The 15,660-nt window shown below is 44.4% G+C and overlaps 1 protein-coding gene across 1 annotated transcript in view; it reads left to right on the top strand.

Annotated features, from left to right (window-relative positions):
- The window catches only part of LOC124716824 (collagenase-like), a 57,455-nt gene that overhangs the window by 17,075 nt on the left and 24,720 nt on the right, over positions 1–15,660 (top strand). Inside the window, exons 2-3 of the mRNA XM_047243377.1 lie at positions 4,063–4,270; positions 12,995–13,142. Coding sequence (XP_047099333.1) covers positions 4,063–4,270; positions 12,995–13,142 — 356 coding nt within the window. The remainder of the gene's footprint in view (positions 1–4,062; positions 4,271–12,994; positions 13,143–15,660) is intronic.

Here is a 15,660-nt window from a genome sequence, read left to right as displayed (position 1 = left end):
GGGCGTCAATGCTTCCTATTAGTGCTTGTAGCTCTTGTACTTTCCCAACATAGTTACAACAATTTACAACTGTTATACCGATGGTCCCTGGATCTACGCTCTTGCTGTGTTCGAGCGGCACCCTTTTCAAACTCAAGCCCTTTTTGTCTTTCTCCGAGACCCTCTAACCTAAAAAAAACCGCCGAGTCCACGCCACGCAGCCCCTGCTACCCGCGTAGCCACCTCCTACGTGTTATGGAATCCTGATCTATTCAGCGGAACCTGAAACCCAACCACCCTACGGGGCAAGTCCGGGAATCTGCAGCCTACAGAGTCGCGGAACTGTCTGGGCCTCTGATTCAGACCCTCCAGTCAGCTCTGTACCAGAGGTCTGCAATCGGTCCTGTCGACTATGCTGCAAATGGTGAGCTCTGCTTTCATCTCGCAAGCAAGACTGGCAGCCTTTACCACTTCTGTTAGCCGATCGAATTTAGAGATAATCTCTTCCGATCCAAAGCGACACATATCACTGGTACCGATGTAAGCCACCACCTGCAGTTGGCTGCACCCTGTGCTCCTCATGGATTTCTGGAGGGACCCGTTCCACGTCTGGACTGAATCCACCCGGTGTGAAAATGGAGAGCGCATTCGTTTTCTTCCCCTCCTTGCCAGCCGTGTCCCTTAGGGGCCCGATAGCGCGCCTAACATTGGAACTCCCAACTACCAATAATCTCATGCTCTGCGATTGCCCGTATCTTGCAGGCCGCGGGGTTTGCTCTGAAACAGGACAAGAGACTGCATCTGGCTGAGAGACAGTGTCAGCCCCTGACAGCACCTGGAACCTATTTGTGAGACTAACTACGGACGTCTTACTTGCGGTCCCCTGAGAAGTCTTTCGCCCACAGGCGTGCTAGTACTATAGTAGCCCCCCTCACGGTACTTAAATAGACATGAACCGATGAGAGCCTTAAGAGCCTAAACTACACCCATCGTCATTTGCGAGACTGTAACAGTTATTCATGCTTATAAGATCTGTCGATTATATGGTGAATAAGGTTTACCTGTACTGTAGGCGCACACTACATACAGGGTGCTACAAAAATGTCGGCCGAACATTCAGGAAACATTCCTCACACACAAAGAAAGAAAATACACTCCTGGAAATTGAAATAAGAACACCGTGAATTCATTGTCCCAGGAAGGGGAAACTTTATTGACACATTCCTGGGGTCAGATACATCACATGATCACACTGACAGAACCACAGGCACATAGACACAGGCAACAGAGCATGCACAATGTCGGCACTAGTACAGTGTATATCCACCTTTCGCAGCAATGCAGGCTGCTATTCTCCCATGGAGACGATCGTAGAGATGCTGGATGTAGTCCTGTGGAACGGCTTGCCATGCCATTTCCACCTGGCGCCTCAGCTGGACCAGCGTTCGTGCTGGACGTGCAGACCGCGTAAGACGACGCTTCATCCAGTCCCAAACATGCTCAATGGGGGACAGATCCGGAGATCTTGCTGGCCAGGGTAGTTGACTTACACCTTCTAGAGCACGTTGGGTGGCACGGGATACATGCGGACGTGCATTGTCCTGTTGGAACAGCAAGTTCCCTTGCCGGTCTAGGAATGGTAGAACGATGGGTTCGATGACGGTTTGGATGTACCGTGCACTATTCAGTGTCCCCTCGACGATCACCAGTGGTGTACGGCCAGTGTAGGAGATCGCTCCCCACACCATGATGCCGGGTTTTGGCCCTGTGTGCCTCGGTCGTATGCAGTCCTGATTGTGGCGCTCACCTGCACGGCGCCAAACACGCATACGACCATCATTGGCACCAAGGCAGAAGCGACTCTCATCGCTGAAGACGACACGTCTCCATTCGTCCCTCCATTCACGCCTGTCGCGACACCACTGGAGGCGGACTGCACGATGTTGGGGCGTGAGCGGAAGACGGCCTAACGGTGTGCGGGACCGTAGCCCAGCTTCATGGAGACGGTTGCGAATGGTCCTCGCCGATACCCCAGGAGCAACAGTGTCCCTAATTTGCTGGGAAGTGGCGGTGCGGTCCCCTACGGCACTGCGTAGGATCCTACGGTCTTGGCGTGCATCCGTGCGTCGTTGCGGTCCGGTCCCAGGTCGACGGGCACGTGCACCTTCCGCCGACCACTGGCGACAACATCGATGTACTGTGGAGACCTCACGCCCCACGTGTTGAGCAATTCGGCGGTACGTCCACCCGGCCTCCCGCATGCCCACTATACGCCCTCGCTGAAAGTCCGTCAACTGCACATACGGTTCACGTCCACGCTGTCGCGGCATGCTACCAGTGTTAAAGACTGCAATGGAGCTCCGTATGCCACGGCAAACTGGCTGACACTGACGGCGGAGGTGCACAAATGCTGGGCAGCTAGCGCCATTCGACGGCCAACACCGCGGTTCCTGGTGTGTCCGCTGTGCCGTGCGTGTGATCATTGCTTGTACAGCCCTCTCGCAGTGTCCGGAGCAAGTATGGTGGGTCTGACACACCGGTGTCAATGTGTTCTTTTTTCCATTTCCAGGAGTGTATGTTATGTGGACATGTGTCCAGAAACGCTTACTTTCCATGTTAGAGCTCATTTTATTACTTCTCTTCAGTTCACATTAATCATGGAATGGAAACACACAGCAACAGAACGTACCAGCGTGACTTCAAACATTTTGTTACAGGAAATGTTCAAAATGTCCTCCGTTAGCGAGGATACGTGCGTCCACCCTCCGTCGCATGGAATCCCTGATGCGCTGATGCAGCCCTGGAGAATGGCGTATTGTATCACAGCCGTCCACAATACGAGCACGAAGAGTCTATACATTTGGTACCGGGGTCGCGTAGACTAGAGCTTTCAAATGCCCCCATAAATGAAAGTCAAGAAGGTTGAGGTCAGGAGAGCGTGGAGGCCATGGAATTGGTCCGCTTCTACCAATCCATCGGTCACCGAATCTGTTGTTGAGAAGCGTACGAACACTTCGACGATTTTCACTTAAATGTGGACCGACGACGGTGTGCCTTAGGCCCTTATTGTTCTCATCACCTGTTATAATTATAAAACAGTACAAATAGTGGATCAGGTATGTAAAAAATTTGACCGAAATTGCTCCATACGCTCCAAGTTTGGTTGACATTGGTCGATTGGTTCAAGATATAAGGGGTTTACATACATATGCATATTATTTTGATAAATAAACAAAATTTTTGTTTATTGTAGGTGGAAAGGAAAGGGGGTGAGCAGAGGGCAATGAAATAACCAAATAATATCAATAGACATAGATTATGAAACCGAGGGATTCTCCAATAAGTCCACGTTTCCAGCATGGCCGACTAACTGGTTGTGGTCCCATTAATTCCCTCAACACAAGCTAATTAACTATTTGGATGATGTTCCTTACGGTGGGAGGATCTGTATGTGGTAGATGCACAATGGTGCATCGGCACACTTTCAACAGGCTGTTTTGGAATACACAGCATGAATCTTCAACAGCAAGTATATCAGCCGTGGATCGCCTATGCCATGGTTTTCTAGGTTCCTCCTAATTGAAACCGTTGACTTTTTTTGCGCTGGGATATTTAAAAACATTGACATATTCCTGCCCTGTTGATAGTTCTGATGGACTCTGGGAACTTACTGCAGATGGTTGTCAATGCATTCAGAACGCACATGGGTTTTTTGAACGTGTTATGGGTATCAATGAGGGGCCATGCAGAGGTCTGCCTTCACATGAATAGTGGACATATGGCACACTTACTATAATGTGTTTGTCCTCAAGCGAATTTCTACAGTTGATCCTAGGGGATTCTGTTATCATGCGTTCATGTTCTCAATCGTGATACATCATATTGGGGAAAGCATTTGTTTCCAGACCTACGTTTATCAGGATTATTTGGTGTTTCATTGTCCTCTACTAGCTCCTTTTCGTCGATTCCTATAATAGTAAAACGCCCAGTATGCTGATTAACGCTATTTGCGAGCCAAGTAACTATCTACTTTGACCTCACATTTTATTTTTTGAAGCAGCCAGCTGCTCTCTGCGTCCACAGGCGTGACATTCGCTGGTGACGTGGACTACACGACGGACAGGCTGTTCACAAAGTACAACATCCAGATAAGGATCGTCAGGGCGGCGAAAAGCTACGTGCCGCCCACTCCTGACACAAAGGACCACGACATCATGATGGTGCGCGTGTGGAGGGGCTTCACTACCATCGTGGGTTACGTCTCAGTTATTCCCATCACAGAAGACAAAACGTAAGTACCCAGTGGAAATATCTAATATTTGTGTATTATTAGACAGATTTTTTGTGATCTCTCGAAGGTTTTTGATTGTATAAATCATGGAATACTTCTAGATAAGCTCAAGTACTGTGGTATGAATGGGACAGCGCTCAGTGGTTTAAATCATACCTAACTAGAAGAGAGCAGAAAGTTGAAATAAGAAGTTCAGATAATGTGCAAAAAACTGGTGATTTCTCAAACTGGGGAACAATTAAGAATGGGGTGCCGCAAGGTTCGTTCTTGGGTCCGCTGCTGTTCTTAATATATATTAATGACTTGCCATTCTGTATTCACGAAGATGCAAAGCTGGTACTTTTTGCCGATGATACAAGTATAGCTATCAAACCCAACAGACAAGAATTAACTGGTGAAATTGTAAACGACGTTTTTCAGAAAATCATTAAGTGGTTCTCTGCAAATGGGCTCTCATTAAACTTTGACAAAACACAGTACATACAGTTCCACACAGTAAATGGAATGACACCATTAATAAATATAGACCTCTATAAGATATCGGTAGCTAAAGTAGAATATTAAAAATTTCTAGGTATATGGATTGATGAGGGGTTGAACTGGAAAAAACACACTGAGGATCTGCTGAAACGGTTGAGTTCAGCTACTTATGCTATTGGGGTCATTGCAAATTTTGGCGATATACATCTGAGTAAATTAGCTTACCACGCCTATTTTCATTCTCTGCTTTCCTATGGCATCATATTCTGGGGTAACTCATCATTGAGTAAAAGAGTGTTCATTGCACAAAAGCGTGTAATCAGAATAATTGCTGGAGCTCATCCAAGATCATACTGCTGACACTTATTTAAAGAGCTAGAGATCTTCACTGTAGCCTCACAATATATATATATTCATTTATGAAATTTGTTATTAACAATCCGAACGAATTAAAAAGTAATAGCAGTGTACATGGCTACAACACTAGGAGAAAGAATGATCTTCAATGATGATGATGATGATGATGAAGCCCCGTACTCCGTTACAGAGCGTAGGGGGATGATGCGGGAGACTTGCATCGCCGTACTAGACAAGGTCCTAGTGGAGGTGATTTGCCATTGCCTTCCTCCGATGATGAAGACGACACAACAACACCCAGTCATCTCGAGGCAGGTGAAAATCCCTGACCCCGCCGGGAATCGAACCCGGGACCCCGGGCTCGGGAAGCGAGAAGGCTACCGCGAGACCTATATTCAAGGTTAAATCTTAACTTTGGCTCAGAAGGGGGTAAATTATGCTGCCACAAAAGTATTTGGTCACTTACCTAATAGCATTAAAAGTCTGACAGATAGCCATATAACATTTAAAAGAAAATTAAAAGAATTTCTTAATGGCAACTCTTTCTACTCATTAGATGAATTTTTGGATATACTAAGTGGGTAATTTCCCCAACCCCACAAAAAAAAATTAAAAATATTAAGTGTCATGTAATATTTTGTGTAATTTAATAAAAATGGTTCAAATGGGTCGGAGCACTATGGGACTTAACATCTACGGTCATCAGTCCCCTAGAACTTAGAACTACTTAAACCTAACTAACCTAAGGACAGCACACAACACCCAGTCATCACGAGGCAGAGAAAATCCCTGACCCCGCCGGGAATGTGTAATGTAATATATATCTTGTATAGACACCTTTTATTAACCTGACACGTTCCACATCATTACGAAGTGACGTATTCATGATCTATGGAACAAGTACTAATCTGATCTAATCTAATCTAATCTAATACAGCTTCTGTTGTAGCCCTAGTATGAAGTAGTCTTGACAATATGATAATGTACCGCAGCACTCAAGTTCAAAGAGATAGGTTCATTACTCCATGGTGTAAAGGTAGCAATCGATAACAGAAATGCGTTTAAAGATGTGCACAACAGCTTACTTTTAATATTAGTGATTTGATTAACAGCCGGGAGAAAAGTAGAGAGAGAGAGTGCCAACACAAGTGGCTGCAGCATGTGCTTCCCAGATTTTATGTTATTACAAGACGATAGATTTTAAAACATGGAGTAGGTAGAGGCCACAGATTTGTGAGTGTGTATCTTCTCCAGAGAAGTAAAAGATTTTTGAAAGAGGGGAGCTGCTATACTAAAATTGCCATTAGTGGGCTTGAAGAAGTGCTACATCCCAAAAACTAAACTCTGAAAGGCAGATCAAATCTTTTACATTCCAGAGTTTAATAGTTATTGTTCAACATTTTTCCAGGTATATTACTTTTAATATCTCAAACAAAGGTTCAAATTCATTCTTGTAAACTATGTCCATATTTTTATAGTATTAACAAGGTTATGGACAATACGCTTACAAACTTAATGTTAAGGACTTATTTTTTCATATTGTTGTATCTATCACATCTCGAACGCAATAATAAAAAAGCTAGGAAGTAAAGAAAAGAAATATTTGCAGATCGTATGTTATTAAAACACAAAAACTGTTCACTGCAATAACTTCATTTATTCAAATACAATACAAGCAATTAGAAAGAAAGTTGAAAATCCAGTTGTTCATCAACGAAATAACCAGCCTTAAATGTAAAATGTAACTAATACTTATCAGAAATGAAGAGGCCGGAAATTAGCTTCAAAAATGTTTATCGCATTTTGATACATTCTGTAATGCTTTACTTGTTTACAAAAACTGGCTTATGATAGTGTTAGATGGGTAGATCACATAACTAATGAGGAGGTATTGAATAGAATTGGGGAGAAGAGGAGTTTGTGGCACAACTTGACTAGAAGAAGGGATCGGTTGGCAGGACATATTCTGAGGCATCAAGGGATCACCAGTTTAGTATTGAAGGGCATCGTGGAGGGTAAAAATCGTAGAGGGAAACCAAGAGATGAATATACTAAGCAGATTCAGAAGGATGTAGGTTGCAGTAGTTACTCAGAGATGAAGCAGCTTGCACAGGATAGAGCAGCATGGAGAGCTGCGTCAAACCAGTCTCAGGACTGAAGACCACAACAACAATAGTGTTACTTACTGTACAAAGTAATAAAGCCGACGTGAAGGGTGATTATCCATTGTTGGGCTTCTCCTCTCTAATTTCAGACACACAAAAATGCAGCCTCAATGATCCGAGATTGATTCAACTGTCAGACTGACAACCACTGAAATGTGGATGGGAATTAATGAGATGCTGGGTGCATCATTTATGAGGATTCGCATTATTTGCACTTTCAGCGTCTACTGCACTTTATTGTGAATTAGATGTTTAAATTCTTTCTGCATGATGCTCTGATGTTGTTCAATAGCAAATTTGCAACAGTATATCATATAATACATATCCAGAGTATTTATCCTTCTCTCATCTCATTAACATTCTTTTTAAAGAATTGTGACGATAGATTGTTAGAATGTTTCTTTTGGTGCAAATAGCTACAGGATCTTTGAACATCCTTCATACCATGTATAAAAAAATGAAATGATTGTTGGTACTGATGTCCAGGAGGACTCATACGGGGAAGTTCGGGCGTTAGGTGCAAGTCTTACTTCGTTCGACGCCACACTGGGCAACTTGCGCGTCCGCGGTGATGATGGTACCTTTATGAGGACAGCACAGCACCCAGTCCAAGAGCGGAGAAAATCTTCAACCCGGCCGGGAATCGAACCTGAGCCCGCTGCAAACACGTTACCACTCAGCTAAGCAGGCGGACATACGAGCAAGCAGTAATCACATCTACATCTACGTGATTACTCTGCTATTCACAATAAAGTGTCTGGCAGAGGGTTCAATGAACCACCTTCATGCTGTCTCTGTACCGTTCCACTCTCGAACGGCACGCGGGAAAAACGAGCACTTATTTTTCTGTGCGAGCCCTGATTTCTCTTATCGTGATGATCATTTCTCCCTATGTAAGTGGGTGCCAACAGAATATTTTCGCAACCGGAGGAGAAAACTGGTGATTGAAACTTCATGAGAAGATCCCGTCGCAACCAAAAACGCCTTTATTTAATGCGATAATACAAAACGAGCCGCCCTTCTTTGTACTTTTTCGATGTCATCCGTCAGTCCCACCTGATGCGGATCCCACACCGCACAGCAGTACTCCAGAATAGGGCGGACAAGCGTGGTGTAAGCAGTCTCTTTAGTAGACCTGTTGCACCTTCAAAGTGTTCTGCCAATGAATCGCAGTCTTCGGTTTGGTCTACCCATAATATTATCTGTGTGATCGTTCCAATTTAGGTTATTTGTAACTGTAATCCCTAAGTATTTAGTTGAATTTACAGCCTCCATATTTGTGTGACTTATCGCGTAATCGAAAATCTAAGACGGCTACTCAGACTGTATCCTATTTTGTTGGGGAACGCCGGATATTACTGCTGTTTCATTCGATGACTTTCCGTCTATTACTATGAACTGTGACCTTCCTGACAGGAAATCACGAATCCAGTCGCACAACAGAGCCGATATTCCACAGGCACGCAGTTTGGTTAGAAGACGCTGGTGAGGAAATGTGTCGAAAGCCTTCTGGAAATCTAAAAATATGGAATCAATTTGACATCCCCTGTCGACAGTACTTATTGCTTCATGAGTATAAAGAGCTAGTTGTGTTTCACAAGAACGATATTTTCTCAATCCGTGCTGACTATGTGCCAATAATTCGTTTTCTTCGAGGTTGTTCATAATCTTCGAATACAGTATATGTTCCAAAACCCTACTGCAAATCGACGTCAGTGATATAGGCCTGTAATTTAGCGGATTACTCCTACTTCCCTTTTTGGGTATTGGTGTGACTTGAGCAATTTTCGAGTCTTTAGGTCCTGATATTTCTGTGAGCGAGTGGTTGCGTATAATTGTTAAATATGGAGCTGTTTTATCAGCATACTCTGAGAGGAACCTGGCTGGTATACAATCTGGACCGGAGGCCTTGCCTTTATTAAGCGATTTAAGCTGCTTCGTTACTCCGAGAATATCTGCTTCTATGTTTCTCATCTTGGCAATTGTTCTTGATTGGAATTCAGGAATATTTACTTCGTCTTCTTTGTTGAACGAGTTTCGAAACACCGCTGGGGCCACGATTATATCGAACTGAGGAAAGTTGTGCGAAATGAAGACTGCCACATGGCAATAATAAATGAAATGTCGCTCTGTGGTAGGTTCTTCCGAGAAGTACCGAGTAAAGGCAAGACAGCGCGAGCCTCGGTGACCACGCGCTTGCAGTTCGGCAGGCCGTGGTCGACCCTGCCATAGAGGTCTGACTGCGAGAATGTTAACTGCATTGTTTCATACGCTGAGCTATGCAGCCCTGGTATTTTGTGCAATTAACACTGGGTGATTTAGTGTGCCACACGACGTGCCTGAGTCTCCGTCTAACCGAGGAAGTATGCGCACAATCCTGTGAATATGGCCGTTGCCCACAGAACATAAGGATATAGGAAAGGTGCATCACTTGGTCACCGATAATGTTAAAGCAAGGATCATGGTTAATGTTCACCTTAACTTGAATGCCCGGTCTGAAAACCATTACCAAAACATCAAAGAACCGCCAGTAGTATGTTTTGAACTTCTTGCCTAGAACGTAACCGCAAGGCTATATAATCAGTTAAAACAGCTGGCGTATGCCTCACTTGACGTTCACCATTGCTACAGCTCATCTCCGCTTAAAGCTGCTCATTACTGTTTGGCTTTCAAATGACTTTTTGTGTTCAAGCACTATGGTACTTAACATCTGAAGTCATTAGTCCCCTAGACTTGGAACTACTTAAACCTAACTAACCTAAGGACATCACACACATCCGTGCCCGAGGTAGGATTCGAACCTGCGATCTTAGCAGCAGCGCGGTTCCGGACTGAATTTTTGTGTTCCTTTCATCTTTAAAGCGACCAAAGGGCGTGAGTAAAGTTTCGTTATTTTTGTTTGAAAACACTGTCTGATATGATATACTATTTATTGTCTACATTGCGTCTTTGTTACAGAGTTTACTTATGTTTTCTCAAACTCATTGGCGAATTCTGGTTACTATTTTTCGCTGCTGTAACACACAGGCACTTTTCAGCGAACATTATCCTCACAGATTCGCTATTGACAGTCACTTGTTTCGTCGTCTTGTTTACGACTGTCAGCCGCGAAGTTTGAATTTGTTCAACAGTGTTGTTTTAAGTTTATTTGTGGTAATGTGTTTACTTAATGCGTGGTGTTTGATGGTTCGTTTAGAATGCTGAAAATGTTTTATTGCAGCGTCCTGTTTGGTCACTGATGACTATTTTGACCTGCGCAATTCTACTGTGGATAAGGAAATTTTCTTCTATTGGTCATAAAGGTAGAGACGATTATTGTGCTTCAGGATCTGGAGTTCCGTTTCCTCACTCCATCGCTGTTGTTCTTTTTCAATGAGCTGGTCCGCAAATTTGGAGTGTGTACTATCACTCTCAATGCTCTTAAAAACTGAGAATATCTTCGAGAAACGAGCGAGGTGGGTTTCTGGATTCCACCTCCCGATGTCGTCCAATCTGTACATCGAGCAAGCAGAGAAGGAAAATAAGAGCATATTTGGATTTGGAATCAGCATCAAACTTAAGGAGCAGAAAGTTAACTTCACGGTTTGCATATGGCACTATAATTCTGTCAGAGGTGGCAAAGGGTTTGGGAGAGCAGTTGAACAGTGTGGATACTGTCATGAAAACAGGTTATAAGATGAACATTAAAAAAAGTAAAATAATGTAGTGGAACTGAGTCAGGCAGTTTAGAGGGAGATTAGGAAATGAGAAACTGAAACCAATAAAGGAGATCTACTATAACTGACAATGGCTGAAGTAGGAAAGATATAAAATGCAGGTTGGCAATAGCAGGAGATGCATCTCTGAAAGAGAGAAAGAGATCTGTTAATATCGAATACAAATTTCAATGTGATGACGGCACTTCGATAGAGGCTTTTAGAGTGTAGCCTTATATGGATGTGGAACTCGGGCGAAAAATGTTTAAAGACCAGAAGAGATGATGTATTGCTGAAGATTAGATGGGTAGATGAAGTGAGTCATGAGGAAATACTGAACTGAATTGGGGAAAAGAAAAATTTATGGTGCAACTTAACTACACTACTGGCCATTAAAACTGCTACACCACGAAGATGACGTGCTACAAACGCGAAATTTAACCGACAGGAAGAAGTTGCTGTGATATGCAAATGATTAGTTTTTCAGAGCATTCACACAAGGTTGGGGCCGGTGGCGACACCTAAAACGTGCTGACATGAGGAAAGTTTCCAACCGATTTCTTATACACAAACAGCAGTTGACCGTCGTTGCCTGGTGAAACGTTGTTGTGATGCCTCGTGTAAGGAGGAGAAATGCGTACCATCACGTTTCCGACTTTGATAAAGGTCGGATTCTAGCCTATCGCGATTGCGGTTTATCATATCGAGACACTGCTGCTCGCGTTGGTCGAGATCCAATGACGGTTAGCAAAATATGGAATCTGTAGGTTCAGGAGGGTAATACGGAAAGCCGTGCAGTATCCCAACGGCCTCGTATCACTAGCAGTAGAGGTGACAGGCATCTTATCCGCATGGCTGTAACGGATCCCTGAGTCAATAAATGGGGACGTTTGCAAGACAACAACCATCTGCACGAACAGTTCGACGACGTTTGCATCAGCATGGACTATCAGCTCGGGGACCATGGCTGCGGTTACCCTTGACGCTGCATCACAGACAGGAGCGCCTGCGGTGGTGTACTCAACGACGAACCTGGGTGCACGAATGGCAAAACGTCATTTTTTCGGCTGAATCCAGGTTCTGTTTACAGCATCATGATGGTCGCATCCGTGTTTGGCGACATCGCGGTGAATGCACATTAGAAGCGTGTATTCGTCATCGCCATACTGGCGTATCACCCGGCGTGATGGTATGGGGTGCCATTGGTTACACGTCTCGGTCACCTCTTGTTCGCATTGCCGGGACTCTGAACATTGGACGTGACATTTCAGATGTGTTACGACCCGTGGCTGTACCCTTCATTCGATCCCTGCGAAACCCTACATTTCAGCAGGATAATGCACGACCACATGTTACAGATCCTGTACGAGCCTTTCTGGATACAGAACATGTTCGAATGTTGCCCTGGCCAGCACATTCTCCAGATCTCTCACCAATTGAAAACGTCTGGTCAATGGTGGCCGAGCAACTGGCTCGTCACAATACGTCAGTCACTACTCTTGATGAACTGTGGTATCGTGTTGAAGCTGCATGGGCAGCTGTACCTGTACACGCCATCCAAGCTCTGTTTGACTCAATGCACAGGCGGATCAAGGTCGTTATTACGGCCAGAGGTGGTTGTTCTGGCTACTGATTTCTCAGGATCTATGCACCCAAATTGCGTGAAAATGTAACCACATGTTAGTTCTAGTATAATATATTTGTCCAATGAATACCCGTTTATCATCTGCATTTCTTCTTGGTGTAGCAATTTTAATGGCCAGTAGTGTAAAAGAAGGGATCGGTTAATAGGTCACATTCTGAGGCATCAAGGAATAGCTAATTTGACAATAGACAGAAGTGTGGGGAGAATTTGTAGAGAGAGAGAGTCTCGACTACAATAAACTGGTTCAAATGAATGTAAGTAGCAGTAGTTATACCGAGATGAAAATGTGCATCAAATAAGTTTTCGGAGAGGAGACCACAACAACACCTGTAGGTTTGTCACACAGTACAGTCAGTGGCAGTGAACATCCGCTTTATTGCAGGTTGGATCCAGAGTTCGAGGAGACTTGCACCTTGGTTGGCTTTGGACGACGTGGGCGTAATTTGAAACCGGATACAGGACTCCTGAGGGCAGCCAGCTTCATCATGGAGCCTGGTGGCGAGTGTGGCTACAGCGGCATCACCGACGAAGTAAGTAAGTCGATGTACCTGAAATCCAACTTGGTAGCCTACAGATGGCTGGAGAAATGCCAGTCTCTGGTTGATGAAGTTGATGTAGCCACCGTAGGTTACACAGATGGCGGCTGGCTTTCCGCGAAATTAACGATGAATCATTTTGAGACTGTGACGCCTCCTGTTGCTGCCTACTGACACTTCCACGATCAGGTCTAATGTCCTTTTTCTATGCCCAGCCAGTATTCTTCACCTCGTCGAGGTACGTCAATATTTGTTGATCAACAGGTCTAAATTCAAATTTTTAGTGTCATCTAGCTTCGTTGTTTAGTGGATGCCGCCAAAGATGCTCATTAACAGTTACTAGGCGGCCGATTTGTGTTTCGAAATGAACTCATATCTTTGATTTTGCTTTGCACGTGGACACCGAATTATTTCCTTCAAAAGTGCCGGCCGCGGTGGTCTCGCGGTTCTAGGCGCGCAGTCCGGAATCGTGCGACTGCTACGGTCGCAGGTTCGAATCCTGCCTCGGGCATGGATGTGTGTGATGTCCTTAGGTTAGTTAGGTTTAAGTAGTTCTAAGTTCTAGGGGACTGATGACCACAGCAGTTGAGTCCCATAGTGCTCAGAGCCATTTGAACCATTTTTTTGAACCTTCAAAAGTCACAGGGTTCGTTTAACACAATTTATTTGATATGATTTACTACGATCGATAATCATACTTGAGTCCGATAGTAAATATCCAAACAGGGTCTATAATCGAAAGGCAAAGAAATTTGCTTTTAATTCGCCCGGCTTCCAATGAAGTTAACTATTTCACGCAGTGGTGCACGAACTTAAGCGTCTCGAAAATTCAGAACTACAACGCTAAAAGCTCAGACACTAGAATCTCGGAACACAAAGATTCCCACACGCTAAAGACCCACAGACACTAGAGAACTAACACACGCGAAAGACGTTAACAATACGTGCGTTGGGTTTACGTTGTTGTTGTTGTTGTGGTCTTCAGTCCTGAGACTGGTTTGATGCAGCTCTCCATGCTACTCTATCCTGTGCAAGCTTTTTCATCTCCCAGTACCTACTGCAACCTACATCCTTCTGAATCTGCTTAGTGTATTCATCTCTTGGTCTCCTTCTACGATTTTTACCCTCCACACTGCCCTCCAATACTAAATTGGTGATCCCTTGATGCCTCAGAACATGTCCTACCAACCGCCCCCTCCTTCTGGTCAAGTTGTGCCACAAACTTCTCTTCTCCCCAATCCTATTCAATACTTCCTCATTAGTTATGTGATCTACCCATCTAATCTTCAGCATTCTTCTGTAGCACCACATTTCGAAAGCTTCTATTCTCTTCTTGTCCAAACTATTTATCGTCCATGTTTACGTAATAGTTATGAAACAAGAGGAACGTTGGTTAGAAGCTCTTTGAATAAAAGCCCTTGCTGCTTTGCATATAATTTCTATTCCACTGGATATTATTATTCTTTAATTTAATTTTTCTGCTATGAAACGAAAATTCGTGATTTTATGAAGAATGGGAATTGTTCATGGCCAGTTCGAATAAATTTTAGTTTAAAAAACCGAGTGAGGTGGCGCAATTGTTAGCACAATAGACTCACTTTCGGGAGGACGACGGTTCAATCCCGCGTCCGACCATCCTGATTTAGGTTTTCCGTGATTTCCCTAAATCACTCCAGGCAAATGCTGGGATGGTTCCTTTGAAAGGGCACGGCAAATATCCTTCCCCAACCTTGCTCTTCGTTTGATCCCCTTCCCCAAATCAACCAACCAACGTTAGTTTCAAAAAATACCCGATATGTAAGGAGGGGTTGCAAGACGAGTAGCAACCAGCCTTTCGTAAAAACAAAGAAAATAGCATTCTCATTAATAAAAGTTATGTAAAAACATAGAGCGAATCAATTACGCACTGTAGAAAATTATATGTTCAAAATGGTTCAAATGGCTCTGAGCATTTTGGGGCTTAATATCTGAGGTCATCAGTCCCCTAGAACTTAGAACTACTTTACTAACCTAAGAACATCACACACATCCATGCCCGAGACAGGATTCGAACCTGCGACTGTAGCGATCGCGCGGTTCCAGACCGAAGCGCGCAGAACCACTCGGCCACAGCGACCGGCAGAGTTTATGTCCTCGGAGTCTTTCGCTGTAACATACCTGATAAAATGCTCTCGGTTTACAAGCTGCGCAACTTCAGGAACAACGCTCGTACTTCCGACGGCTATTTCCGCCGTTGTTGTCCCGAGTAAAAACGTCTGCAGCTCATGGTCTATTGGCTAGCATTGCTGCCTCTGGATCACGGGAGCCCGGGTTCGATTCCCAGCCGGGTGGCGGATTTTCTCCTCCCGGAGGCTGGGTTTTTGTGTTGTCGTCATCATTTCACCATCACTCGTGAAAGCGGCGAGACTGGACTGTGTAAAGATTCGGAATTCGTACGGGCGCTGACAACCGCGCCCCTGAGCGCCCCACAAACCAATCATCGTCATCATCATCATCATCGAGTAAACACCTC

Source organism: Schistocerca piceifrons, chromosome 9 (genome assembly GCF_021461385.2).
Source record: "Schistocerca piceifrons isolate TAMUIC-IGC-003096 chromosome 9, iqSchPice1.1, whole genome shotgun sequence".
NCBI classification, from domain to species: Eukaryota; Metazoa; Arthropoda; class Insecta; order Orthoptera; family Acrididae; genus Schistocerca; species Schistocerca piceifrons.
The sequence above is the reverse complement of the archived record's forward strand: the minus strand, read 5'-3'. Positions and strand labels throughout refer to the sequence as shown.